Source organism: Dipodomys merriami, unplaced genomic scaffold, assembly GCF_024711535.1.
Source record: "Dipodomys merriami isolate MVZ:Mamm:240054 unplaced genomic scaffold, mDipMer1.0.p SCAF_51, whole genome shotgun sequence".
NCBI lineage: Eukaryota > Metazoa > Chordata > Mammalia > Rodentia > Heteromyidae > Dipodomys > Dipodomys merriami.
In genome coordinates this window covers 5497942-5525181 of record NW_027206080.1, presented here as the reverse complement: position 1 = coordinate 5525181, position 27240 = coordinate 5497942, and the positions used below count along the sequence as shown (strand labels likewise).

General features: G+C 38.7%; 1 protein-coding gene across 2 annotated transcripts in view; it reads right to left on the bottom strand.

Moving 5' to 3' along the window:
- Positions 1-27240, bottom strand: part of Mpp7 (MAGUK p55 scaffold protein 7) — a 218188-nt gene that overhangs the window by 128109 nt on the left and 62839 nt on the right. For both annotated transcript variants that reach the window (XM_069998202.1, XM_069998203.1), the window contains exon 2: positions 24345-24501. In XM_069998202.1, coding sequence (XP_069854303.1) covers positions 24345-24381 — 37 coding nt within the window. In that variant the 5' untranslated portion in view covers positions 24382-24501. The remainder of the gene's footprint in view (positions 1-24344; positions 24502-27240) is intronic.

Sequence of the window (27240 nt, the reverse complement as noted above, 5' to 3'; positions counted from 1 at the left end):
GACAGAAACTGACAGAAGCTGGCAGGCAAGGAACACTCAACCCTCCAGTGCACAGGCGCTTTGAGCCCAGCAAACCCACCTTGAGGATGTCTCTAAGATCTGTTCAGAACTGTCCATGGAGATGGCTGCTAAAACTCAAAACAGGGTCAGCATCATCAGATTCTCCCAACTGTTTGCACACCCATGAGAAGAAAAAGAAGCAGCAAATAAAATGAGGAAAGGAGGAAGAGAAGCCTCTTTCTTTTACATTGCCCCAGACATATTCTCTACTGACAGGGCTTGACATTAGGCCAGCAGAAAAGGAGCAAGTAAAATCTTCCACACACTGTTGTTATATGCAAATAATAGGCAGGTAATTTGACCAAGGATTGGAGAGTACAATTTTACCTTACCTAATCAATCTAGTTATTATAAATTTTGCCAGCATCTATCTCTTCTTACCTTTAATTTCTCCTTCTTACCACCAACTAAAAAATCTTACTGAAATGTTACAAAACTGTAGGTACTATTACTAACAGCCATCTTGACCATATATAATAGTTGAAGCTGGGGCTGGGAAGGTGACTCAGTGGTAGAGTGCTTGCCTTGCATGCATGAGGCCCTGGGTTCGATTCCTCAGCACCACATAGCAGAAAAAGCTGGAAGTGGTGCTTTGGCTCAAGTGGTAGGGCGCTAGCCTTGAGCTGAAGAGCTGAGGGACAGTACTCAAGCCCAGAGTTCAGGCCCCATGACCGACCAAAAAAAAAAAAAAAAGTTGAAGCTATGGCATGTAGCTAAGGGCTTCATAGGTTATCTTGCTTACTGCTATTAATTTATTCATGTTACAAGAGGAAATTGATTTAGCCTGGTAAGCATCTTTAAAAAAAAAAGTGTGTAGCAAACTGCTAATATTATTTGCAATAAGAGTTTGAGATCAATGGCAATATAAGATGAATAAAGCCTAGAAAAATGTGCAATGAAACATTACAAGTCAGATACAGGTAGACAGCCAAAAAAATAGCACATAGAGCAATAGTTAATCTAATAAATAACTAGAAAAAAACAGAGCATACCATTTTTCTCCTATTGATTCAGAAAACAATGAACTTTGCAAATAGCCATTTCTAGCAAGCACTTGAACAAATATGCACCCTTTTAAATAAATTTTCTTGTTCTTCTTGTCCTGGAGCTTGAACTCAGAGCCTGGAAGCTGACTTTACCTTTTTTACTCAAGGTTGGCCCTGTATCACTTGAACCACATCTCTATTTCTGGCTTTTTGCTATTTAATTGGCTTTCCTTGCTGTTGCTTCAAACTTCAATCTTCAGATCTCAGCATCCTGAGTAGCTAGGATTATAGGCATGAGTCACCAGCATCTAGCTAGCAATGTTTCTTAAACACTGTAAATTCTACATGTTAGATGCAGTTCAAGGTGTTTGGAGGGTACCAGTGAGCAAAAAGGACAAAGACATGTATCTTCACAGGGCAGACTACTAGGGAAAAGACAATCAACATCCCAGTAAAGTGCATAGTACACTACCAGGTGGCAAGAGGTGACTGAAAAGGACAGAATGGCACAGTTGAAGGTAATTCCTGAGGTTTATGGATCCAGCACATGACGATGATGTAGGAAATGATATTGGTGAGTCACCAAGAGAAAGTACTCACACCAAGAGTAAGCACGGACTTGAATGAAGAAGGAGGATTTAGCCACTTGAGTATCTAAAGGACAAAGATCCAGAGATACAAATATCTCAAACCTCTAAGTCAGGCTATTGGAGTCTTTGAAACATGCTCAATAAGACTGGAACAAAAGCAGAGAAGAGAGCTTACGAGGTGATTTAAGAGAGGAAATATGGAGCTGGTTTATATATGACCTGGAATGACAGACTACAAAGAGTTTTACTTCTGTGTTAAGAGTGAAAAAATCCATTGCGTAAAGGAGTGATAACTGTGACTTACATTCGAAACACTTTGCTCTGGCTACTGAACTGACAGGCTTCAGGAAGCCAGGGGTACTAGCTTAAAGGCAGGCAGTAAGTGGTAAGATGTATTCAAATTCTAAAGAAGTTTGTGTTTGTGTGTGTGTGTGTGTGTGTGTGTGTGTGTGTGTGTGTGTGTGTGTGTGTGTGCAGTAAGTGGTAAAATGTATTCAAATTCTAAAGAAGTTAGTGTGTGTGTGTGTGTGTGTGTGTGTGTGTGTGTGTGTGTTGCTGGGGATCCAGGGCTTAGGACCTCACACAGGCTAAGCAAGTGCTCTCTATCTACCATTGAGGAGTACTCCTAGCCTACATTCTAGGGAGATGTTCAAGAAGGTACTAAACAGAAACTTCTGTCATTGAATGATTGATATTTTTTTTAAAAATCAGACATAATTCCGGTATTTTTTGAAGGTGCTATCTCTCAGACAAACCACAATACCCTAGCTAAAAATAAACTTAAAAAAAAAAAAAAAGCACAAAGAACCGGAGGTATGGCTTCAGATGTAGAACCCAAGCCCAAATTCGGAGATCAATCCCCAATACCACACACACAAAAAGTTACATTGACAAGGTACTGACAATATTAGCATATGTAAACTGGGTACCAAATGGTAGCCATCATGCAACATCAAAGTCCAAATGAGGTTCCAGGAAAGCAATCATTTTGTCATTAACACTCAACACACTAGAATAATTGTGATTTTTATCTTACAAAATTCTTCAAATAATACAGAAAGCTAACAGATAATTATATGCATACATAATTATCAATAAACTTCCACTGTACTCCAGATTACCAGCATTGGATATAACAAAATATTGGAGATGATCAATCTTGTCCTTTCTCCTGAAACAATGACACAGAGTGGACCTGAGTGGCAACATGTGTTCAATGGAACTATTCCATCCTTCTCAATCTCTGAGGCCCTCCCTCTTGTACTGACAGTAGGAAAGACCTCATAAGATATACCATCAGTATTTTGTGCATGTAAGTACTATTACTCCATTCTTTTGGCCAAACTAATACCTAGGAAATTATGGCTACAGTCAAGAGATAATGTCAAAGCAATACCATTAATTCATCTCAAAGAGAAATCTTTTAATGAACCTTGCTGTGGGGGCCTTTTCACAAACATCAATATCTCCGGTAATTTTTCCAGGCATTTTTATATAATTAACATATTTATAAGAAAACTACAGTCACAGTTTCCTGTTTATCATTTAAAACTGCTAATAATTTCTATTTTCCATTTCAAAATATATATTGTGTTATATACTGTGTTATACAGAAAAAGATACCAAGATTTGGAAATTAACAAGACTATCCTCACAGGATTACAAAATACTCAGAAGTCAGAAAAAGTGCAAAATTCAAGAAGTTACACCTAAAGGGTCACAACATTTGGTAGGGTCATTTGGTAGGAACCACTCAGCTTGCTCATTCTCTGTTGTAAAAATTATATTCTAAATTATTAAGATGGTATAGAGAACCGGAAGGGAAATGCTGAGGAAAAGTAACCAAGAAATGTATTTACTTCCTATATAGACAAGAATGAAGTCCTGATGCTTTGTAAGAGGAAAATAATATGGTTGTTACACAGTTTGCCACATAGCAAGGACCTGTCTTTTCATTAAAATGATGCAAAATAGAGGATAAGCCATCTGGACCCCATGAAAAGCTACTCAAGGGCAAAGGGGAAAAAAAAAGCCTCTAACTTACTCAGGTGTTAATGGTTCAGAAAATGTAAAAAGAATTAGGCAGCAAAGTATATATAACTATAACTCTGCTAGGCCATACTGGTTTAAAGAAAGTTCATACATCCTTATGTAGTCTTGAATCTTAACTGCAAGTAATACTTGAAGTTAATGCAAGTTCTGATGAAAAGAACACTGATGACTAACTTCAAATCAGTAGAAAGGAGACTCTGAAGTGTCCGTGGAGAAGTGGCATTGGTTGGACTGAGACAGTGATACAAAGGCAGGGCTGTTAGAACAGAAAGCAACACAATTGAGTAGGACTAAGTCTTCAGATGAAAGGATCATCATGACACCAAGACTAAAGGCCCATTTGGTAAACTGTGTTCCTGTACAACTGAAAAACAACAATGTGTATGGATAGAAGAAATGCAGCTTTATTACACTGCTTCTGTGTTTAGTCTGAGTTACCAAATACTAACTGAGACAGATAAGTACAGAGTAATAAACTGTAGGAAGAGGATACTTTCACTTTAATAAACAATTAAATTTTAAACATAAATTAGGGCTGGGAAGGTGGCTCAGTGGTAGAGCGCTTGCCTTGCATGCATGAGGCCCTGGGTTTGATTCCTCAGCACCACATAAGCAAAAAGAAAAAAAACTGGAAGTGGCACTGTGGCTCAAGTGGTAGAGCGCTAGCCTTGAGCTGAAGAGCTGAGGGACAGCGCCCAGGCCTAGAGTTCAGGCCCCACGACCGAACCCAAAATAAATAAATAAATAAATAAATAAATTTTAAACATAAATTAATGTGAGAAAATGCCTTTTCTTTCCAAGTGTGTTGCTTGACTCGTTAAGGAAAAGAGGACCTGTTTTCAGATAAGGAAGGATCTTCTGAAATGTAACCTTTTGTCTTAAACTGGCTTCTTTTCCAGATGAACTCGACATACCTCAGATTATGCAAGAAATCCTAGAGGGTTAGGGTATATTTTGAGATTACTTGTGTACTGTACATCTTATATCAACCTCACCTTAGGATAAATATATTCTACCCTATTCAACTAGCCAATCACAACCCTGAGCTCAACCAACCTGAGCAAAGGGGCGTGGCCTGCTGTGTTAGGGATAAACAGAGGAGCAGCCTGTCTGCTCCATGGGCTTGCTTGCCAGAGTTTTGCCTGATGGCGCACCCTCTACAGAAGTAAATTTTGCCTTGCTGAGAGAATTCTTTATTTTCATGTCTATCGCTGTGACTCCAGTGGTTCTCAGAGAGCATATATGGAACATGAAGACAGCAGTAAGACACCAGACACTAGTATGAAGCTTTCTTTTTTTCCTTTTTTGTTACTAAGATCCAAACTACAATCAAGGCCTAGCACTTGCTAGGCAAACACTCTTCCACTGAGCTAAATCACCAACCCCAAGATGAAGCTTTATAATTGGGGAATCCCATCCAAATTTGAGGCAGTGCTACCTAGAATAAATGTTCCTCCTCACACAAGGGACAACAACAAAAACAAGACTCAGACTGAAGACAGTCTACTCCAGAGTAAAAATTTACCAAAGAAAAAAAATGAACAAAGAAAAAAAAAAAAGATCAAGAGACTTAACACCAATTTATACCAAGTTAATCTCAAGTCCTAACTTGAAAACTCGTTTAAAATATAACAGAGAACAGAGACTGTACTACACCCCTTTACCTCCACAGCACTCTCCCCTTTACCCCCAGTACTGGGATTTGAACACATGGCCTAGGCACTACTCCTTAGCTTTTTCACTCAAGGCTGGTGTTCCACTACTTCAGCCTCACCTCTACTTCAGGTTTTTTGCTAGTTAAATGGAGCTAAGAGTCTCATGGACTTACCCACCTGGACTCGCTTCAAACCTCGATCCCCAGCTCTCAATACCCTGAGTACCTAGAATAACAGGCATGAGTCACTGGTGCCCAGCTCCAGAACACTTTCTAAATCCATGTAAATCCATGCCATAAAGACATACAGTATCAAGACATATACTGCCAATAGTCTGAAAACTCAAGCAAAAGATGACAAAAAGTTCACCTACATAAACTTTATGTAAAGAACTTCTGTTTAAGATAATTCATTTTCTATTACTTCTCACTGTATTTGATCAAATTGAAGTTACTGCCATTAAATCTAGGAAATGAATTTAATGTTAAAATGGAACATTAACTCTAAAAATAGATGGCATGTCTAAAATGCAAAAGCACCAAAAAAAAAAAAAAAAAAAAGGAGAGGATACACAAGTAAAAAGATTTTTCCAGTTCCAGAAAATTGCTTCTGTAAAAACACAATATTCTATATAAGACAGTAGTAGTTCCTAGGAGAATAAGTGGCTCAGAATTGGATGCAAGTGTTCCCGCAGCGAACAATTCAGTCTTCTTGCAGATTCCAGATGCTCAGCATTCCTGACATCAGAGTGGAAAAATTTACTGGTAGTCTAGAGAAATTTAATATCGTCATTCTTGTCATATCCCTCATAGCTTCATTATTAGAACAAGTCTGGGGAAGCTATAATCCTATGTTAAATGATAAAAAAAGATGGCCTCTGTGTTCGATCATATTTGCTATTATAAGCAATCAAAATATTTAGAAATAATTTAGGAAAAGCTTTGAGAAACATAAGCAATTATATATTTGCTTTTTTCCCCCTTTTAGCCTTGCTATTTGCATTCTGTATAGTATATATAGAAAGGCAATGGACCAAAACATTTTACTATAACCTAGGGCTAATAAACACTAAAGAACATATATCAACGCCCAGAACAACACTATTAAATTTTATTATATTAATAAAAATGGGATACACCAAGCTTTAAATTTTCCACTTTGTTAAAGGTAAAATAATCAGCCCTGCTTAGTGCCATTCATAACAGGCCTCATTTTTTCTCATTTAAAGCATATTTTATTTCCAAAAGTACCTATACGACTAAAACACTTTCATTCGACAGAAATGTTCTATTTTCCTACACCAACCTTCAAATCCAAATAACTTTTTAAAGCACTTGGCAGGCTGAGTTTTTAAATATACAAAACCATTTAAGTAATTATAATATTACCATTCGCTTAAAAACAGTAACAGGTAATTCACACAATTACCTTAAAGTCTATAAAAATTCAGAGTGAATTAATAGGGGGCAAGTGCATACACATGCACATCACATTCATTTTTAGACACTATCTCTAGGCTTTCAATAGGTTCCAATTTGTAATTTATCTCAAGAAACCAAGGAATGGCAAAGGGGATTATGGAGATAGAAAAGTGGTCTACTGTCGTAATGAATGGTGTGGCAGAGAGGCAGGCTTTTATCCTGAGATGTTAAAGTAACCAGTGGAGATGAAGAGTGAAGAGTGTAACACCAGATATGTCTCCTCTTATTTTGCAATGGAAGGAACATTTTAAAATATCCAGCACAGGGCTGGGAAGGTGGCTCAGTGGTAGAGCACTAGCCTTGAGCTGAAGAGCTGAGGGACAGTGCCCAGGCCCAGAGTTCAGGCCCCACGACCGGACGCCCCCCCAAAAAAATATCCAGCACATGACTGACCCTCAATAAGTAGGAGCTGCTGTCAATATTTTGCAGATCATCTCAGTTTCTTAAGAGATTTGAAGAAAAAGAAAATCCCCTAACACAGCTGAAAGGAGACAAGTGTTTTCTATGGCTTTATCTTCAAGCATTCACCTGCAATATCCCTAGTACAACTTGTTACACAATGATGGAAAGAGTTGACCTCCCTAAAAAAATTCATATCATTCAATATACAAAAACTTACTTTCAAAGAAAAAAAGATGTGGTAGGCTACAAAATTCCCAACTAAAGCTCTTCCATACATGGATTTTATTAATAAATCATCAAAGCTATAAAATTATTTTATTTGCATTAGAAATAACAAATTGATGGTTCCTACCTCATAACCTCTTAGCCAAAGGCTAAAACTTTTTTTCCCCCCTTGGGGCTAAAGTCTCAGGAAGGCTAAGTACACCCTGAGCTATAACCAACTATTAGTTTTAACTTTCATCAAGATATTCAATTAATAGCTCCATAATAAAAGTTTAGAGTTTTCTTTTCTTTTCTTTTTGATGGTACTAGTACTTGAACTCAGGTCCTTATCCTAGCTAGGCTAATGTTCTACCATTGAGCAATACTCAGAGCACTGCTTATTTTTGAGATAGGGATCTTGTTTCTTGCCTGGACTGAAATCCACCTGTTTCAGGCTAGAATGACAAGTGCATGCCACCAGGCCCCATTTCTTCCACTGAGATGGAGTCTCATGGGCTTCTCTGCCCAAGGTGGCCTACTATCATAATCCTCTCATAACTAGTATATTTGGGCACTGGGAGCTCAGCCTCTAATTATACCTTCTCAGAAGGCCCAGCTGTAAGGATTAAGGTTTGAAGTTAGACAGGCAGAAAACTCTGAGAGACTATCTCTAATTAACTGGAATAATGCCAGACTGGAGCCATGTCCCAAGTAATAGAGCACCATTTGTGAGCATAAAAGCTAAGTGAAGCCAGGCACTGGTGGCTCACGCCTATACTCCTAGCTACTCAGGAGGCTGAGATCTAAGGATTGCAGTTCAAAGCTAGCTGAGGCAGGAACATCCATGAGACTCTTATCTCCAGTAAACCAACAGAAAATAAGAAGTGGCGCTGTGGCTCAAGTAGTAGAGCACTAACCTTGAGCAGAAGAGCTGAGGGACAGAGCTCAGGCCCAGAGTTCAAGCCCCATGACCAACAACAACAAAAAAAAAACTAAGTGAGAGCACAAGAGAGTTCAAACTCAGTACACACAAATAATAATAGCCAGTGAACAAAAAGGCTATATGCTCAGCATTAAGAATCTCTGCCTAGCAAGCACAGGCCCTAAGTTAAAAACTAGATACATATTCAAACTATATAGATTATATAGTTAAACCTTTATATATATATATTTCAAATGAGTTCATACATATTTCAAATTAGATCAAATATATGTGCTAATGTGTTATGTTTATATATATGTATAAATAGTTTTATATAAATAGGAATCTGAAATGTACCATGACAATCTTTAATATAGTCACTCAAACCATCACAAATTCTTTCTAGGCTTGAACTGTAAGACTGCACTAAAATTAAAAAAGAAAGAAAAATAAAAACCTGTACTACAACAGTAAAGACTATTATAGTACAAAACCTAGTGATGTGATTAATTTAGCATTATATATGTATAAGTATACATGAGAAATCATGCTATAAAAATCGCCTCCCAATACAACTATCCTTATTTCCTAAGACCATCGAATTTATTTTAATTTCCTTTAGTGGGCATTTTTAGCCTAATGGCCTTTGTTATGGCATTTCTCCTAAACAAGCCACTTCAGGGACCAACAAGAAAAGAAACTTTGCAAATTCCTCTCGAGACTGGCAAGAAAGCAGATGACTCTTCGCTTCTTGAGGTGGAGGGTGCTGACCCTTGCTGCACAGCCCTGTGCAGGACGTGAGTGTGATCTGGCTGGGTAGGTGGCTGTAACCCTCACCCCTCACATTTCAAGGAATTTCTGGGACAGATGGTAAGAATCTCCACTGAAAAATGGAAATTAACCTCAAAGCAATGTATACCTGCCTGTGTCCACTGAAAATTTAGCACAGTTGAAGAAAGAATGCTGAAATTGGCCATATATCAGTACTTAACACAAGTCTTAAGAAATTTCTAATGAAATTATGTAAATTCTGCTAACTACCAAACAATTATGGCAGAAATCAATAACAAGAAATACACGTGGAAAAACTCTCAACTGGCAATGTTTTTCATTTTAAGTAATTTTGTTCCCCTATGATCAAATTTGCAACAATTAGGGTAAATGGGAATGAACAGGCATAACGTATGCATGTTTGGAACTATTACAGTGAGCTCCATTATTACGTGTTAAGAATACATTAATAATATAACCCCTGCTTTCACTATATATGATGTTGGTATATGTGGAGAGGAAGGGAAAAAACAAATCGTTAAAACAGGGATACAGGAGGACCCATTGCAACAATGAGATATACAAGTCGTTATTTCGAAAACAAACTTTACAATGGAGGGAGGATACCAAGGGATGGGAAGGGGAAACAAAGGAGGAGGCTACAATGCTTGGTAAGAAATGTGCTCATTATCTTACCCATGTAATTGTAACTCCTCTGTACAGTATTTTCACAATAAAAAAAAAGAAACATTCAGACATAAAAAAGAGAATACATTAATAAATAAATACTGGAGTGACTTTTCCTTCTTTTTTTCTTTTTTTTTTCTTTCTTTTCTTTTTTTTTTTTTTTGTGGGTCATGGGCCTGAACTCTGGGCCTGGGCACTGTCCCTCAGCTCTTCAGCTCAAAACTAGCACTCTACCACTTGAGCCACAGCACCACTTCCAGCATTTTCTGCTTGTGTGGTGCTGAGGAATTGAACCCAGCAGCCTGAGTTAGTGATTTTTAAAAGCTACTCAGGAGGCTGAGATTTGAGGATCACAGTTAGAAGCTAACCCAGGCTGTGAGACTCATATCCAATTAACCACCAAAAAGCTGTAAGTAGAGCTGTGGCTCAGGTGGTAGATTGCTAGCCTTGAGCCAAAAACTCAGGGACAGCAACTATGCCCTAAATTTAAGCCCCAGGACAGGCACAAAAAAAAAGAAAAAAAAGATTTGTAATAAGTACATAATCTTGTGTAGAAATCTGGTCCCCTGCTTATTACATAAGGCTATATTTATGAGGATGTGAGGACTATCTAGCTGCAGCCATTATTACTCCATTGGTCATCTGACTTACTGACTGTGGCTTCCTCATACCAGGCTCTATCTGCTAATAGAAACTGTGTGCTCCAAGAGAACAACTGGCCTAGATAGGCAAATCTAGCTCTTTTGGTCAAGCGTTTGCACTCAATGCTAAAAGCACCAAACTATCAGGCAATAAAAGTGCTACATGGTTTCTCAATTAAATTCTACTTGTATTTGCTTATTGCCATTTGAGTGTGGAAAATTAACACTTCACACAATTGCAATCATATACAGCTAGATATCTTGGTGACTCATGCATGGATCAAAGACTGCATCAAAATAGTGATTAAAGTAGTAATGAAAACACAGTTCCCCAAGTGCCTATTCATGCACTGTGTTTTCTAATAAAGAACAGCTAGTGAGCGGCTACGTGCCTGGCAGTCCTTCTGCACTACAGAAAGGAACTATGAAAATTATAAATATGATCAAGTCAGATCAGCAGAGTATACTTCGTTCTGGAAACAAAGAGAAGAAATGAGTTCAGACTTGCTTTTCTACAGCGAAATAAGCAAATCAATAAGAGGAAAAGATGATCTCATGAGCTTTCTCAAAAAAAAAAAAAACACACGATAACAGTATTTTCCTAACACCAACAGTACAAATAAAGACTATCTTTCTTTTCATGGAGAATCTCAGATATTCTCCATGTCTGTTATCTTCAATAACTTTAATCTATCGCTGTAAGGATAAGTGCATCCTGATTTTGAGTTGGAAATTAAGTTAATAAGGATTTCCTAATGATATGTACAACTTGAATGCAGGCCAAAAGCATTTTTTGTTCAAGACAAAATGTATTATTATTAAAAGTAAAAAACTGGCACATAAAGAAGCTAATATACAGCTCAAACAGAATGCATAAACTGAAAGACAGACGAAGATGGTATGAACACTGCTGAAAGGATTTTAACATTGCATAGATTTTATCAACTAAAACTTAAATTTATGTAATTTAACATTATATAAGTTAATTTTTTCAATTAAAGCCATCAAGTAACATCACATGCTACAGAAAATCTTTTGGAAAAGGAAGAATACAGCAAACTCCATTGTTGCCTTATTTCAAAATATTGTCTAGGCACCCTTAAAACTTCAGTCATAGCACCCTTAATGAAGCATTCGCATGGACAAGACACTCTCCACCAGCACCCACACTAGGACTCTCTCAGCCTATTAGTTGGCATTTTTAGCAATCAAGTGTTATTAATAAACATCTGTATATATTTAAACATAATGCTATTGCATACTTAAGACTACACAGTAGTATAAACATTATACGTGTATGTGAATGTGTGAGAGAGAGAGAGGGTTGAGTACTGGGGCTTGAATTCAGGGGCTAGGCACTGGCCTTCGCTTTTTTACCCAAGGCTAGTACTTTACCACTTGAGCCTCATTTCCACTCTCAGCTTTTTGGTGGCTAACTGAAATAAGAGTCTCCTGTCTGAGCTAGCTTCAAACAATTCTCAGATCTCAACCTCCAAAGTAGCTAGGATTACAGGAATGAGGCACCGGGCCTGAACATCACTTTATATGCACTGGGATACAAAAATACTCAATGTGACTCATTTTATTGTCTTATTCACTGTAATGTGGTGGTCTGGAACTTTTCTCAAAGTATTTCTAAGGTGTGTGCATAAAATATCTGAATGACTTAAATTTCAATCTTGACCTAACAGACACAAATAGGAACTATTATTTAAAATGTAATAATTATTAAATATTTACAGAAATTGGCCATGTATAAGGCTTTAAAATAAATCTAAATAAAATTCCAATGCCAGACGCCGATGGCTCATGCCTGTAATCCTAGCTACTCAGGAGGCTGAGATCTAAGGATCGTGGTTCAAAGTCTGCCCAAGAAGGAAAGTTCATGAGACTCTTATCTCCAATTAACCACCAGAAAACTGGAAGTGGCGCTGTGATAGAGCGCTTGCCTTGAGCTGAAGAGTGAGGGACAGCACCCAGGCCCAGAGTTCAAGCCCCACAACCCACCAAAAAGAAAAAGAAAAAGAAAAGAGAAAATTCCATTGATTAAAATGACATAAATTAAGGTTTCTAACCTCAAAGCAATTAAATCAATAACAAAAATATAAATGAAAAACCATCATTGGCATTTTTTTATGTTTTAAATAACCAATTAAGCCAGGTGCTGATGGTTCACACCCGTAATCCTAGCTCCTCAGGAGGCTGAGATCTGAGGAACATGGTTCAAAGCCAGCCCAACAGACTCTTATCTCCAATTAACCACTCAAAAACCAGAAGTAGTGCTCAAGTAGTAGAGTGCAAGCCTTGAGCACAAATAGGCTCAGAGACAGCACCCAGGTCCAGTTCAAGCCCCACAACTAACAAAAATAAAAATAAAAAAATAATTATAAAAGTAAAACATAAAAGTAATGAAACTAAAAAACATTTTTATGTTATGGAATAAAACAAAACTAATAAAATATAGAGATAAGACAGGAATGGTAGCTCAAAAGCCTATAATCCTAGCTACTAGGAAGGCAGAAATTGGGAGACTGTGTTAGAGTTTCAAGGCCAACTTAGACATAAAAGCTCTCAAGACTCCACCCACAAAGATTGGGTATGGGGGGTGCAAGCCTTTTATACCAGCTGCAGGCCTGGGTAAAGTGGCATATGCCTGTCATCCCCAATAACACAAACACTATAGGAACATCACAGCCCAAGGTAGCCAGGCATAAAGCATGACCCTATTTCAAAAAATAATAATAATAAACAAACAAATAAATAAATAAATAATGTATAAAATGGACTGGAGATGTGGCTCAAGTGATGGAGCATCTGTCTACCAAGCATAAAACCCTGAATTCAATCCTCAGTGTGACCAAAAAATAATAATAAAGGGATAGTCTTAAATGCAAATATCGGGATAAAAGGAAGATTGAGCACTTACAAACCAAGTATTTCAAAGAATTAGAAGAAGTGGGCTGGGAATGTGGCTCAGTGGTAGAGTGTTTGCCTAGCATGCAGGAAGCCCTGGGTTCAATTCCTCAGTATCACATAAACAGAAAAGGCCAGAAGTGGTGCTGTGGCTCAAATGACAGAGTGCTAGCATTGAGCAAAAGAAGCTCAGGGACAGTGCCAAGACCCTGAGTTCAAGTCCCAGGACTGGCAAAAATAATAATAATAATAATTAGAAATAGAATGATAAAAATGAGACAAAAACAAATATATAGTGAAGAAAATAAAGCTTAAAGTTTCACGTCTAAAAAGACTAAAAGGATTGACAAAATTGAGCAGAAAGTGCAAAAACATTTGTAGCTGGAACAAAAAAAAATTTAAAAACTTACATTATTTCACAAGATATCTGAAATTTTTGATAAAATGGACTGAGACATGATACAAATCACCAAAACCGACCTCAGAAGAAATACAAGGTAAAATATTCTTAAAATCTTTAAAGTAAGTTATAAAAAATTAGTTATGGGCTGGGAAGGTGGCTCAGTGGTAGAGTGCTTGCCTTGCATGCTTGAGGCCCTGGGTTCGATTCCTCAGCACCACATAAGCAAAAAGAAAAAAGCCAGAAGTGGCGCTGTGGCTCAAGTGGTAGAGCGCTAGCCTTGAGCTGAAGAGCTGAGGACAGTGCCCAGGCCCAGAGTTCAGGCCCCACGACCGGACCCAAAAAAAAAAAAATTAGTTATCAACTAATTTTAGTTATTTCTAATAATCACTAATATGTAATATGTATATACACACAAAAGGGTAACAAATCACAACGAAATTTTTACCCCTAAAAATCAACTTGGGGGCTGGCTCAGTGATAGAGTGCTTCCTAGTATGCAGGAGGCCCTGGGTTCGATTCCTTAGTACAACATAAGCAACACATTCTCAGAAAAAGCCAGAAGTGGCACTGTGGCTCAAGTGGTAGAGCGCTGGCCTTGAGCTGAAGAGCTGAGGGCAGAGCCCAGGCCCAGAGTTCAGGCCCCATGACCAACCCAAAAAAAAAAAAAAAAGTCAAACTGGCTTAACATTGAAAAATCAACATAATTTTCTACAAAGCAATCATCTGTTCATTAAAACGGATAAATAAAACTTGTGTGACAAAAATCGAAGGCTAATGTTTTTTAAACTGCAAACTAAGAATTAAAAAAAATAATCTAATAATGAATACACAGGACTTTCAGTTCTCAGCTCAATGGACAAATCTGCACTTATAGGGGCAAATTTCATCAACTATCCCAAATCTGAGTTCCCGTACCTGTTGCTACCACCGTGCCCCCTGCCCCCCACCCTGCCAAGTGTGAACTCATAAAATCAGTCAAATAACTTGAGGGGCACTAGTGGCTAACTTGGTGAAACTTCTGCTCTGGCCTCCAAGGTCAGCACCTTGGGTCTATCTCCAAAAAGGGCTGATAATATTACCATGGCAACCAATGACAGAAGGGTGTGAGACTACAGTGACACTGCCCATTTATAGGCAGGCTCAAATGTAATGTCACTCTTGACTCTGCCTCCATGATCATCCTTAAAAGATTCACCAAGAAACAGAAAGAAACAGGAAAATACCACACACAGAGTGAAGGTGTCTCTTTCCATGAGATTGTCAACACTGCCAATACAACAAAGCACCAATCTTCATGCTGAGAATTCTCAGAATCACTCAAGAGAGACTGGGGACTGCCCAGAGAGTGGAAGAAATGTGGACAGCCACCAGTGGCATGGTCATGACATCAAAGATGACATCAACAGCAATATAGTGTAATGTTCGGCTAATTACAAGGGAAGATATTTTACTAAAGGGTCATCTGAAAACCAAGACCAGTGGAAAGGACAAAAGATGCAGGGAAGGTAACCAAAACAAGTAGGGACTACAATAGACAGGGGAAAAAAAGATAACCATGACAAAGAGAGATTGAAATCCTCCCTTTGAAATCTGGAATGACAAACAAAAAATTGCTCATTCTCACCACTGATAACACTCTAAAGATATTTCCAGATGCTAGCCCAGTTGTGTTCACAGAAGTGAAAGGCCAGTCATCATAAACGGTGGCAAAAACTAGGTAACTGTGTGATGTAATCCCGGGGACTTAGGGGCTAGAGGCAGAAGGATTGCAAATTTAAGGCCAGCCCCAAGAAATGAGACCTTATATCCAAAATAAAAAACACACCAGAGCCGGGCACCAGTGACTCACACCTGTAATCCTAGCTACTCAGGAGGCTGAGATCTGAGGATCACAGTTTCATGCCAGCCAGGGCAAGAAAGTCTGTGAGACTCTTATCTCTAATTAACCACCAGAAAACTGGAAGTGGAGCTGTGGCTCAAAGTGGAAGTGCACTAGCCATGAGCACAAAAGCTCATGGACAATACCCAGGCCCTGAGTTCAAGCCCCATGACCAAAAATAAATAAATAAAACATGCTGGGTACTGGTGGATTATTTCTGAAATCCTAGCCACTCAGGAGGCTGAGTTCTGAGAATCCTGGTTTGAAGCCAGCCTGGGCAGGGAAGTCTGAGAGACTGATCTCCAAGTTAGTACCAAAAAGCCAGAAGTGTAGCTGTGGTTCAAGTGTCAGCCTTGAGCAAAATAAGTAAGCAACAGTGGCCAGCACTCAAGACAGTTCAAGCCCCAGGGCTGGTACACACACACACACACACACACACACACACACACACACACACACACACACACACACACACACACACACACACACACACACACACACACACACACACACACACACACACACACACACACACACACACACACGAGAGTAACTTCATGATCACAGGTTAAAAAATATTTGAATGATTAAATACAGTAACGGCTAATTTTTAAGGAAAATGTTGCTCAATGTCATTGAAACTAATAACTTCTGGGCATGGAAGTGAAGGATGACAGCACAGAGAGTGAGAAGACAAACCACAAAAGAAAACAGAATGGCTGGTGGTACTTAGGGGAAATCTAATTAAAGATGAGCTGCTATTGAAAATAAATTTAATTTGGGTTTAGTGAGAATGCAATTATGTAGTGGGCTTAGTCATAATTCCTTAGTGCTGTATATGTTGAACTTATTGTTAGCCAACCAGTGGAAAACAATTTTGAGGATTTCTACAGTACCCCACTCTGCTGACTAAGCTGGCTTCCCCATCCAGCACACAGGTCTAGGGTCCATGCCTTTATATGACATATTCCATAGCCCCCAGGTCCAGAAGGCTGGGGGTAGCTTCAACTACACCAAGTCAAGAGCCTGTTGATAAAACTTCAACCAACCACCAAGGCTGTAAAGTTGACATGCTGAGCAATCTATTCTTATTTAGATCTAGTCAAAATGGGAATTCCCATCTGTCAGGAGCATATTTAATAACACACCAGTCATTTTTTTTCTTTGTATTGAGGATCATACAAAGTAAAATCTATTAGAATTTCTGTGAAAACTTGAGTATTGACTGCATTTAAACCATCAATAGTTTTTTAAAATGTAAGAACATTTGGCTTGCTTTGAAAAAAGGAGTATTAAAAAAAAAAAAAAGGTAGCCCTGCACCGGTGGCTCACGCCTGTAATCCTAGCTACTCAGGAGGCTGAGAACTGAGGATCACAGTTCAAAGCCAGCTCAGGCCACTGTTGCTTACCTATCTCTTATCTCCAATAAAACCACTAGAAAACCGGAAGTGGCACTGTGGCTCAAGCGGTAGAGCGCTCACCTTGCACTAAAGAGCACAGGGACAGCACCCAAACCCAGAGTTCAAGCCCCACAACCGACCAAAAAATAAAAATAAAAAAGGGCAATTGTAGCTAGGCACAGGTGGCTCACATCTATAATCCTAGCTACTCAGAAAGCTGAGATCTGAGGATCAAGCCAGCAGGGCATGAGACCTAAAGTAGGGAATGAGGGTTATGAGTCCATGAGGCTCTTAACCTCCAATTAACCAATTAGCCCAGGAGTGAAACTATAGCTCAAGTGGTACAGCACCAGCCTTAAGTGAAAAGCCTAATAGACAATGTCCTGGCCCTGAGCTCAACTCTAAGTACCACCCCCCCCCACACACACACACACACTGCACATGAATCGGACATTAAACAGTAAAGAAACACTAGGTTCTATACTTAATAGGCTTGAGTAAAATTTTAAGTCAGCATGGGCTACATAGCAAGACCCCACATCTCTTCACCCTCCTCTCCCCCACTCTCGTCCCCCCTCCAAAAAAAAATACTAGTTACTCAGGAAGTTTAGATCTGAGGATCAAAATTCAAAGCCAGCCCAGGCAAGAAAGTCTATGAGAATCTTATCTCCAATTAACTATCCAAAAAAAGCTGGAAATGGAGCCATGGTTCAAGTGGTACAGCGCTAGCCTTGAGCAAAAAAGCCCAGATACAGTCCAGGTCCTGAGTCCAAGCCCCATGACCAGCGCCAAAAATTAATTAAATAAATAAATAAATTTTAAAAAATAAAAAAGAAGAGTAGAAGACTACAAAAACATATAGAAGAGAAAGAATTATAAAGGTTTGTCCAGCAGTTAATTAATAAAGATTGTAGCCGGGCGCTGGTGGCTCACGCCTGTAATCCTAGCTACTCAGGAGGCTGAGATCTGAGGATCGCGGTTCAAAGCCAGCCCGGGCAGGAGAGACCATGAGACTCCTATCTCCAATAAAAAAAAAATCACCAGAAAACCGGAAGTGGCGCTGTGGCTCAAGTGGTAGAGCGCTCGCCTTGAGCTGAAGAGCTGAGGGACAGCGCCCCAGGCCCAGAGTTCAAGCCCCACGACCGACAGGAAAAAAAAAAAAAATAAAGATTGTAAATGCACAGAGACATACACACACATATACACACATATACACTTTTTTTCTATTTATAATTCATTATTGTTGTGCTAAAGAAAAATTCACTTTCGGCCTACAAAAATACATATAGCTTAATTCTATTTGTAAGTATTAACAAGAAGCAAAAAAATAAATAAATAAATAAGTCACACTGCCTGGGGATGCTATAGCAAATCATCAAACGTGAACAGTGTTAACTAGGAATCTCTTCTTCCTGGTCCACCCCTGAGAAGAAGGTGCTAGAAGGGGTGGCTTTCAGGCTGTTCTATTTCTTAACCTAGGTGGTAGCCCCAGAGATATTTTGTTATAAGCATTTTTAAAACTGTACTTATAAAAGTTTTACTTTCATTTCTGCACAGATATTATATTTCCCATTATATGTTTGTACAAATCATACTTAATGAAATTATAAAACTAAAACTAACATAGGTATTATGCAGGAAATGAATGATTCGGTGGGATTTTTTAAAATATACTACTACTAAGAAATACAAGGAACGAGATCAGCTCCTAAAGTTATGTACCATGAATAAATGATTTTGATTCTGAAGCCATGTTCAAGATGGGTGGCTCAGCCCTGCAATCCTAGCTGCTCAAAAGGCTGAAATCTAAGGGTCATGGTTCAAAGCCAGCCTAAGCAGGAAAGCCCAAGGGCTTCTTATCTCCCAGTTAATCACCAAAAAGCCAGAAGGGGAATGCTAGAACAAGTGGTAGAGTGCCAGCCCTGAGCAAAAAAGCGAAGGGACAACACCCAATTCCTGAGCTCTAGTATCAACACCCGTGCACGCACATACACACACACACACACACACACACACACACACACACACACACACACACACACACACACACACACACACACACACACACACACACACACACACACACACACACACACACACACACACACACACCATAAAATAGGAGAAAGATAAATAGGAGGAACATAGTTCAGGCTTGCCCAGGAATACATTTGAAATTCTATCCAAAAAGAACTGAAGAAACAAATAGTGTTTGGATTGTTGAAGTAGCAGGGCATCTGTCTACCAAATCTGTCTACTCAAATGCCAATAAGGAAGGAGGAAAAGCAAAGGAAGTATAAGCAAGACAAATTCAAATAGAAGTCAACCCTATATCATGCCTAGTACTCCCCAAATCCTCAAAATTGTTAAAAATCACCAAAGTCAAAGGAAGTCTGCAATACTATATCAGCCAACAGCAGCCTGGTAAGAATGACTACTGATTGTCATATGGTAACCTGAATGTGAACCTAGACATTAGGGAAAAACTAAGAACTCTGAATCAAGCATAGATTATAGTTAATATCAAGGTATCAACATTCATTCACTAATCAAAAGAAATTTACCACACTAATATAAACTAATATAAAATGTTCCTACTAAATTAGGTGTGAGCCATGTTGGAACTCTGTGCACACAATTTTGAGGATTTCTCTGTAATGCTAAAGTTGTTTAAAAAATTCTACTAAAATGTTTTGAGTTGAGAATGGTAGTATATACCTGAAATCCCAGCACTCGGGAGGCAAAGGCAGGAGGCTCACAAATTTGAGGCCAGCCTGGTATATTTAGTAAAACTCTGTTTCAAGAAAGGCAAAACGGAACCAGAAAAAGAAATTTTTAGGATAAAATCAACAGATGATGAGAGCTAAGAGAGAAAATCAGAGCACACAGGACACTGATATGGAGGTGGCTGCACAAACTTACATGGAAAGAATAGAACTCTGAACACGTGATTCTCTCACCACTAACGTTTCATATGGGAAATTTAAATTATGTAAGATTCAATTATTCAATTATTTCCTCACCCCACATCCAAATTACAATTTTGGATTAAAATTCCAAATGTATATAAATAAATTTTCATGATTATTAGAAGAAATCTTTGAGACGATCTCTAGAGTCTTAGGATTGGAAAGGCCTGCTTACACAATAGAAAATAAATCAATAACCAAAGATTGATTTCATTATAAAAAAAGTTTCCAACAATGTGTGCCAGTGGCTCACATTGCAATCCTAGTTACTCAGAGATCTGAGGACCGTGGTTCAAAGCCAACCCAGATAGGAAAGGCCATGAGAATCTTATCTCCAATTAACTACCAAAAAATGGAGCTGTGGCTCAGGTGGTAGAGCACTAGCCTTGAGCAGAAGAAGCTCATGGACAGCAGCCAGGTTCTGAATTCAAGAAAACAAAAAAAAAAGTTTCAAACTATACAAAAGAAATGGGCTGAGCACCAATAGCCTACACTTGCAATTCTAACTACTCAGGAAGCTGAGAATCCTAGGATCGCAGTTCAGAGCCAGCCCTGGAAGACAAAAATTTGAGAGACTCATCTCCAAATAACTAAAAAGCCAGAAGTGGAGTTGTGGTCCAAAAGAAGAAACAACTGACTAGAAGAAATGAAGTTCAACCTATAAAGCCTAAAGAATTGAGGGGCTGGGAAGGTGGCTCAGTGGTAGAGCACTTGCCTTGCATGCCTGAGGCCCTGGGTTTGATTCCTCAGCACCACATAAGCAAAAAGGAAAAAAAAAAGCCGGAAGTGGCGCTGTGGTGGTAGAGTGCTAGCCTTGAGCTGAAGAGCTGAGGGACAGCGCCCAGGCCCAGAGTTCAGGCCCCACGACCGGACCCAAAAAAAAAAAAAAAAAAAACCTAAAGAATTGATATTAAAAACATAAATGAAGAAATTCTGCAAATAAGTTAGAGCATGATACACCAGGATATTTATTTATTTATTTATTATGGAAATCTCCCTAGAAGATGCATCGCTTGTTGTAGACAAAGAACAATCCACAGCATAGACTAATTCTGTGATTAGAGACTCAAATACATATTGTGTGTGTGTGTGTGTGTGTGTGGTGTGTGTGTGTGTGTGTGTGTGTGTGTGTGTGTGGCGCTGGCTGTTCATTCACATAGGCTAAGCAGGCTCCTGGGCCTATGCAAGTGTATATCAGAAAACTTGAGAAGGAAATGGAGCAAACTAAGTAAAAAAGTGAGACTGGAATAAAAGGGAATGTTTCCATGTTAGATCTCTGTCATAATTTTTTTTTTCCTTAGTGAAATAAGCAGAAAGGAAGTGAAAAAGAAGAACTAAACGCTTTACATTGAAACCATTTTCCCGCATGATTAGGTCACTTTTCTTCCCTTATGTGGGTCTCTGGCCATCAGTGATACTCTAAACTTAATTCTCCCAGAGTCCTGGTGATCGAATAATATAAACCAGATTGCCAGGCAACACTGCTGACATATGGTAAAAATGACCCCAAGACTGCTCAACTGGCCTGGACAAGGAGATCCTAGGAGGGGACTATAAATATCGACCTTAGAACAGACCTGACTCAAACCATGCTGAGACAAAAGGTCAAAAATGTCACAGAGCTAGGTGTCAACGACTTGGCACTTTAGATTTGCATGAAGCAAAACCTCCATGTGTGAAAAAGCTCTTTGTAAATCCTACACAGGCCAGGCTGGTTTCTATGACTGACACGCAAACTGCTGCATAAACTATCAATACTCCATTTCATCGTCCTCTGAATTATAGGTAAGCAACAGTATTTTACATTCAATTAAACTAACAAGGTGGGAGGGGAGGGATAATAAGTATCAGCCCTTACTATAAAACAACTGCAGTATATTTCAATTTCAAAGTTTACCTATATTTTCTCAAACCATTATGGAAGATGAACTCTTTGCTCTTTTCATGTAGTAGAACATATGTGGGATTGTCTAAAAGCTATAAAACAAGAAACAAAATATTGTCCAAAGGACTTAGATTCCAAGTTAAGTCTTGAGAGGGATATGTGTATATGTAATTTAATAATAATTTCTTCCTGACAAAACTAATTCTCAGTATAAACTTCAGTGTTAAAAAATGTCATCCCTTGGGGCTGGGAAGGTGGCTCAGTGGTAGAGCGCTTGCCTTGCATGCCTGAGGCCTTGGGTTCGATTCCTCAGCACCACATGAGCAGAAAAAAAGCCAGAAGTGGCACTGTGGCTCAAGTGGTAGAGCACTGGCCTTGAGCTGAAGAGCTGAGAGACAGCGCCCAGGCCCAGAGTTCAGGCCCCATGGCCAACAACAACAACAACAAAAAAAAAAAGATAAAAATGTCATCCCTAGTTCAGTACTGAATCTCACACCTGTAATCCTGGCTATTCAGGAGGCTGACATCTGAAGAAAGATAAATCAGTCTCTTATCTATAATCAACCAGCAAAAGCTGGTTATATCACTCAAGTGGTAGAGCACCAGCCTTGAGTGAAAAAGCCAAGCAAGAATGGGAGGCTGATTATCAGCCCTATTATGGGCATGTGTGCGCGCACACACACACACACACATACACACACATTCTTGATGAGACAAAACTTGCCAAACTATAAGTTTAGAAATGTTTGAAAAGAGCAAAGAATGACATCTGCAAATGATGTTAATGAAAGTTGCAAACTCAACATAATCCAATGTGAAATTATGACTGTCACTCAGCTGTTTTTGAAAATATGTACCAGTGAATGAAATGGTCCAGGCTGAGACCATTTTCTGAGCTGGGCAGAAGCAAAGTCTGGATGGCCAGCATAACTTTTTACCAGGAGGGGTCTTAAAAATGCATAGCATGGGGCTGGGAAGGTGGCTCAGTGGTAGAGCACTTGCCTTGCATACATGAGGCTCTGGGTTTGATTCCTCAGCACCACATAAGCAAAAAGAAAAAAGCCAGAAGTGGCGCTGTGGCTCAAGTGGTAGAGCGCTAGCCTTGAACTGAAGAGTTGAGGGACAGCGCCCAGACCCAGAGTTCAGGCCCCACGACTGGACCCCGCCCCCCCCCAAAAAAAGAGGCAGAAAAATGCATAGCATGCACCAGATGCTAGTGGCTCACATCTGTAATCCTAGCTATTCAGGAGGCTGAGATCTCAGGATAGTGAGTCAAAGCCAGCCCCTGCAGGAAAGTCCATGAGAGTCTTACCTCCAATTAACTGCTCAGAAAAGCTGGAAGTGGTGCTGTGGCTAATGTGATAAAGTGCTAGCCTTAAGAAAAAGAATCTCAGGGATGGCACCCAGGCCCTGAGTTCAAGCCCCAGTAGCAGCACAAAAGAAAACATACAAACAAACAAAAAAAGCCCCAGCAGGAAAGTCCATGAGAGTCTTACCTCCAATTAACTACTCAGAAAAGCTGGAAGTGGCGCTGTGGCTCAAGTTGTAGAGTGCTAGCCTTGAACTGAAGAACTCAGGGACAGCACCCAGGCCCAGAGTTCAAGTCCCACAACCGACAAAAACAAAAAAACAAAAAAACAAAACAAAACATAGCATGGCCAAACAATGTTACTCGTAATTCTCTTCTTTTGGTGCTAAGGATGGACGCCAGTGACTCATCAAGCTAAGCATACGTTCTACCACTGAATTAGGTCCCCCAACATAGCCCCCATATCCTTAATAGTTCTTAGAGAACCCAAGAATAACACTTTGCAACAGTGCTGCTTCTAAGAAACCAGAGAAGTGCTTCATGGAGCTGCCTCGTATCCCCACTGCACCCCCTGATTCTGGTCAGAAAAGGCCCATTTTACATACATGCAACGGGGGAGGGGGCCTTGTTCTTAGAATTATTTATCGCAGGTATCCCTTAAATCCTACAACTGATCTGAAATGCATGTTTTGAGGTGGGTTTTGTTTTGTTTTGTTTCGTTTTTGTAGTCTTGACTGAATCTGGATTTTACATTTAGGGACAGGGAGACAGAAAATAAAGGGAACGGAATAGGGAGGGTGTTTTCATCCTTAAAGTTAAAAAAGACAAGAAGTCTGAAGTAAGGGTGGCCAGAGGTGGGGCCTTGTCTGTTGTTAAACCTGAGTGAAGAGCATTCTGGGTAGATATTTGCCAGCCTTTTCCATACATGTAAAATTTCTGATTTTTCCAAATGAAATGCATAGGATAATGCCAAAAAGCAAGACAACTAGATGCACGCTAGAGAAAGCTAACAACAAGAAGAGTTGATTTTACACAGAAAAACCAGGCAGAAGCCTGCCCCCCACATACAGCAAAGCTGCCCCGCTGCGATTGAGAAGACTGGAGAGAGAGAGGAGGGCAACTGGGGTTCACATACCTGTGTCACTAGCAGAGCCTGTGGACAGGGCTGGCATGACGCAGGCTGCTGGGGAGGAGAGGCCCTCCACTCTCCTAACTCAGAAAGCCGCAGGGAGCTCAAGTTCAATGGTGTACTGCCACGCGGCCGATCAACATATGTGTGGCATAAGTTGTTTCTAGAAAGAAAAGAATATATACATATATATATATACACACACACACACCATATTTTAAAATATCATTAAACTGCAACAAGTAACCAATTCACATATTTTATTCCAACACACTACTGAGAGATCATAATTCTGCAGTTTTCTTCCACAGACAACGGTGCAGACGCGCACAGCGAGAGTCTGTGATTCTGATGTGTGATTTCTAATTGAAAACATGAAATCTCCCCGTGTACGTAACAAGGCTTCCTTAAAGATTTTTTTTTTTTCACATTTGGTGTGGGGGCTGCTGATCCGACACATGGAGAGCTTTAAGTAAGTCAACCCTGGTCTAAAATTCCTTCCCTCTGTTATCATAATTCTAGGTGTATTTCCAAATGTATCAACAGAGACCAGATGAATTTTCAGCACTCGTTCGGACATGACCATTGCAGAGTTCTCGAACTGAAAACTACAAACAATATTTTTTAGAGAAATTACACTAAAAATTATGAGATGGATTTGCAGAAGCACTAGTAATCTACACCAGGCCTTACGGTCAAACTAATAAGCAGATTCTTTTACTAAAATCTAAGCTTTGCTGTAGCTTAGAAAATAATAATATTTTTTCCATAAGCTTCCTTGCTAATGTTTATCCCAAAATAAGAGTAAAGGCAGTACAGCATAACAGCTACGTGAAAGCGCTCAATGTTGGTGTAAATGCTAATCCTGCTAACTCTGTGATCTTGGACAACTTATTCCGTCTTATTAAGTCTGAAATTCCTTATAAGCAAATGGAGAGAGTGATTTAAAATGGCAAAAATTAAATATGCTAAGACATACAACGCAGTGTCTTGCAAACTATAAACAAACATTAAGGCTACACTTTTGTAATTCAGGTATGATTATAAAATTGAAATAAGAAATAAAGTAGAAAGATTAAAATTTACATTGGCCTAACACCTAAAAGGAGACCATATGGTTTACATTTAGACCATTGTTGTCTAATAATGGAAAATACCCTCCATTTACATTTCTGTAAAAATTACAACTGTACACTGTTTCAGTTCACTTGTAACACATTTCCCCAGCTCTTCATTCAAGAAATCCAGTCACTTAAAAATATATTCTAATATGTATCACCGACACAAGAAAACCAACATTATAAACACTTGTTCAATTCCAAAAGCCTTTAAATTGCTGATTCATAATATAGAATAAAGAAAAATGAATGGGAAAGAATCCATTAAAGACTTCTAGATTAGCTAATTAGCCTTTTAGCTATCAAAGTGAAAGTCTATATAGAAAAATCATCATCAAATATACTTTCTATCTGTTGTGATGTCTTAAAGCCTGACGGAGTAAAAAACAAAAACAAAAAAAAAATCCATACAGAAAGAAGGGCTAATTAAAAATATGAAGGCTGTTATTGTAAATGCCAAGTGAAAATACTAACTGCCGAACTAAAATTTTTAAAAGAGAGAAAAAAGCAAAGCCAGGTTTCAATGCCTAACTTAGGAGTTTTGCTTTGTTTTCCTACTAAACTAAAAGGTAACTTTGCATTGGTTTCATAAATTATTCTAATCAGGATTAGTATTTGCCTACTTAAAACAGTCTTCATATAAAGCAAAGGTCAAAATGAAGTAGCTCATTAAAAAAAAAAGAAAGTAAAAAGCATAATTTAAAGACTACTGATAGAAACAAAGGAATAACCTTAAAATTCATGAAGTGCCTGCATATACATACAGTTATCACGCTTACGGCAATGTATGTGTTCTGTGAATACATATTTTGTCTATGAACTCATGTAATTTAAGCTCTTCACTCCATGAGAAAAGTTACAATTGGGATGGTATATAGATCACCCCTCAATGCATAGAAATAAATATATATTCTACATTTATATATACCATGCAATCTGCCACTTTCTTGATAGCTAAAGGATTTACAAAGTTTCATTTTCATAAACCTCATAGATCACATGAGTCAAAATGCATATAGCAAACAAAATGAAAATCAGATGATTTGGCACATTCTCCTTTCATTAATACTAAAGAAAATCTTATATCTCGCAGTGGATCATCCTTTAGAGCCCATGCTGCCACATATGAATGGAATTTCTCATTTTTTAATTACATAATGGACATTCAATGTTTATATTCACTACAGTGTATTGTCTTCTAAGTTCATATACTACAAAGTGATTATCTTCTCAAAACAGACAGATTTTCAAAGATGATTTCATAGAATCCTAACCAGGAAAATACCTAACATTTGTGGAATGAAGTAGCGCCACTGGGTTTGACTTTTAAAATTGAGTTAAATTTTTGTGTAATAATGTTATTTTCTTTGGCTAAATTTATTGAAAATGCTTTGGAATTTGTCAGAACCCAGCCATAATTATTACTGACTGTTGTATGGAATCAATTTACTACAACACAAAAATACCAGCTGTGACAGTATGTCCTGAAAGGGATTACTGGCTATTCTTAAATTGAAGTTCAATCCATCTTTCCATAAAAAAGAGAAAGGCCTGAATGCCAGGAACATAACAGTAGTATCAAATGCACCCAAAGCATTTACAATACCCAGTAGAAATGATTGCAACCCTCCTTTAAAAAGGCTTATTTTTGAAATTTCATTATTCCAGTTGTACCTTGCTTCTATATATCACACCATATCGGGTTCTTCTGGCATTGATCACGTGGAAAACAGTGAAATCTATGTAGGTCTATGAGCTTACAATGTTCAATTTCTGCCCTCCCT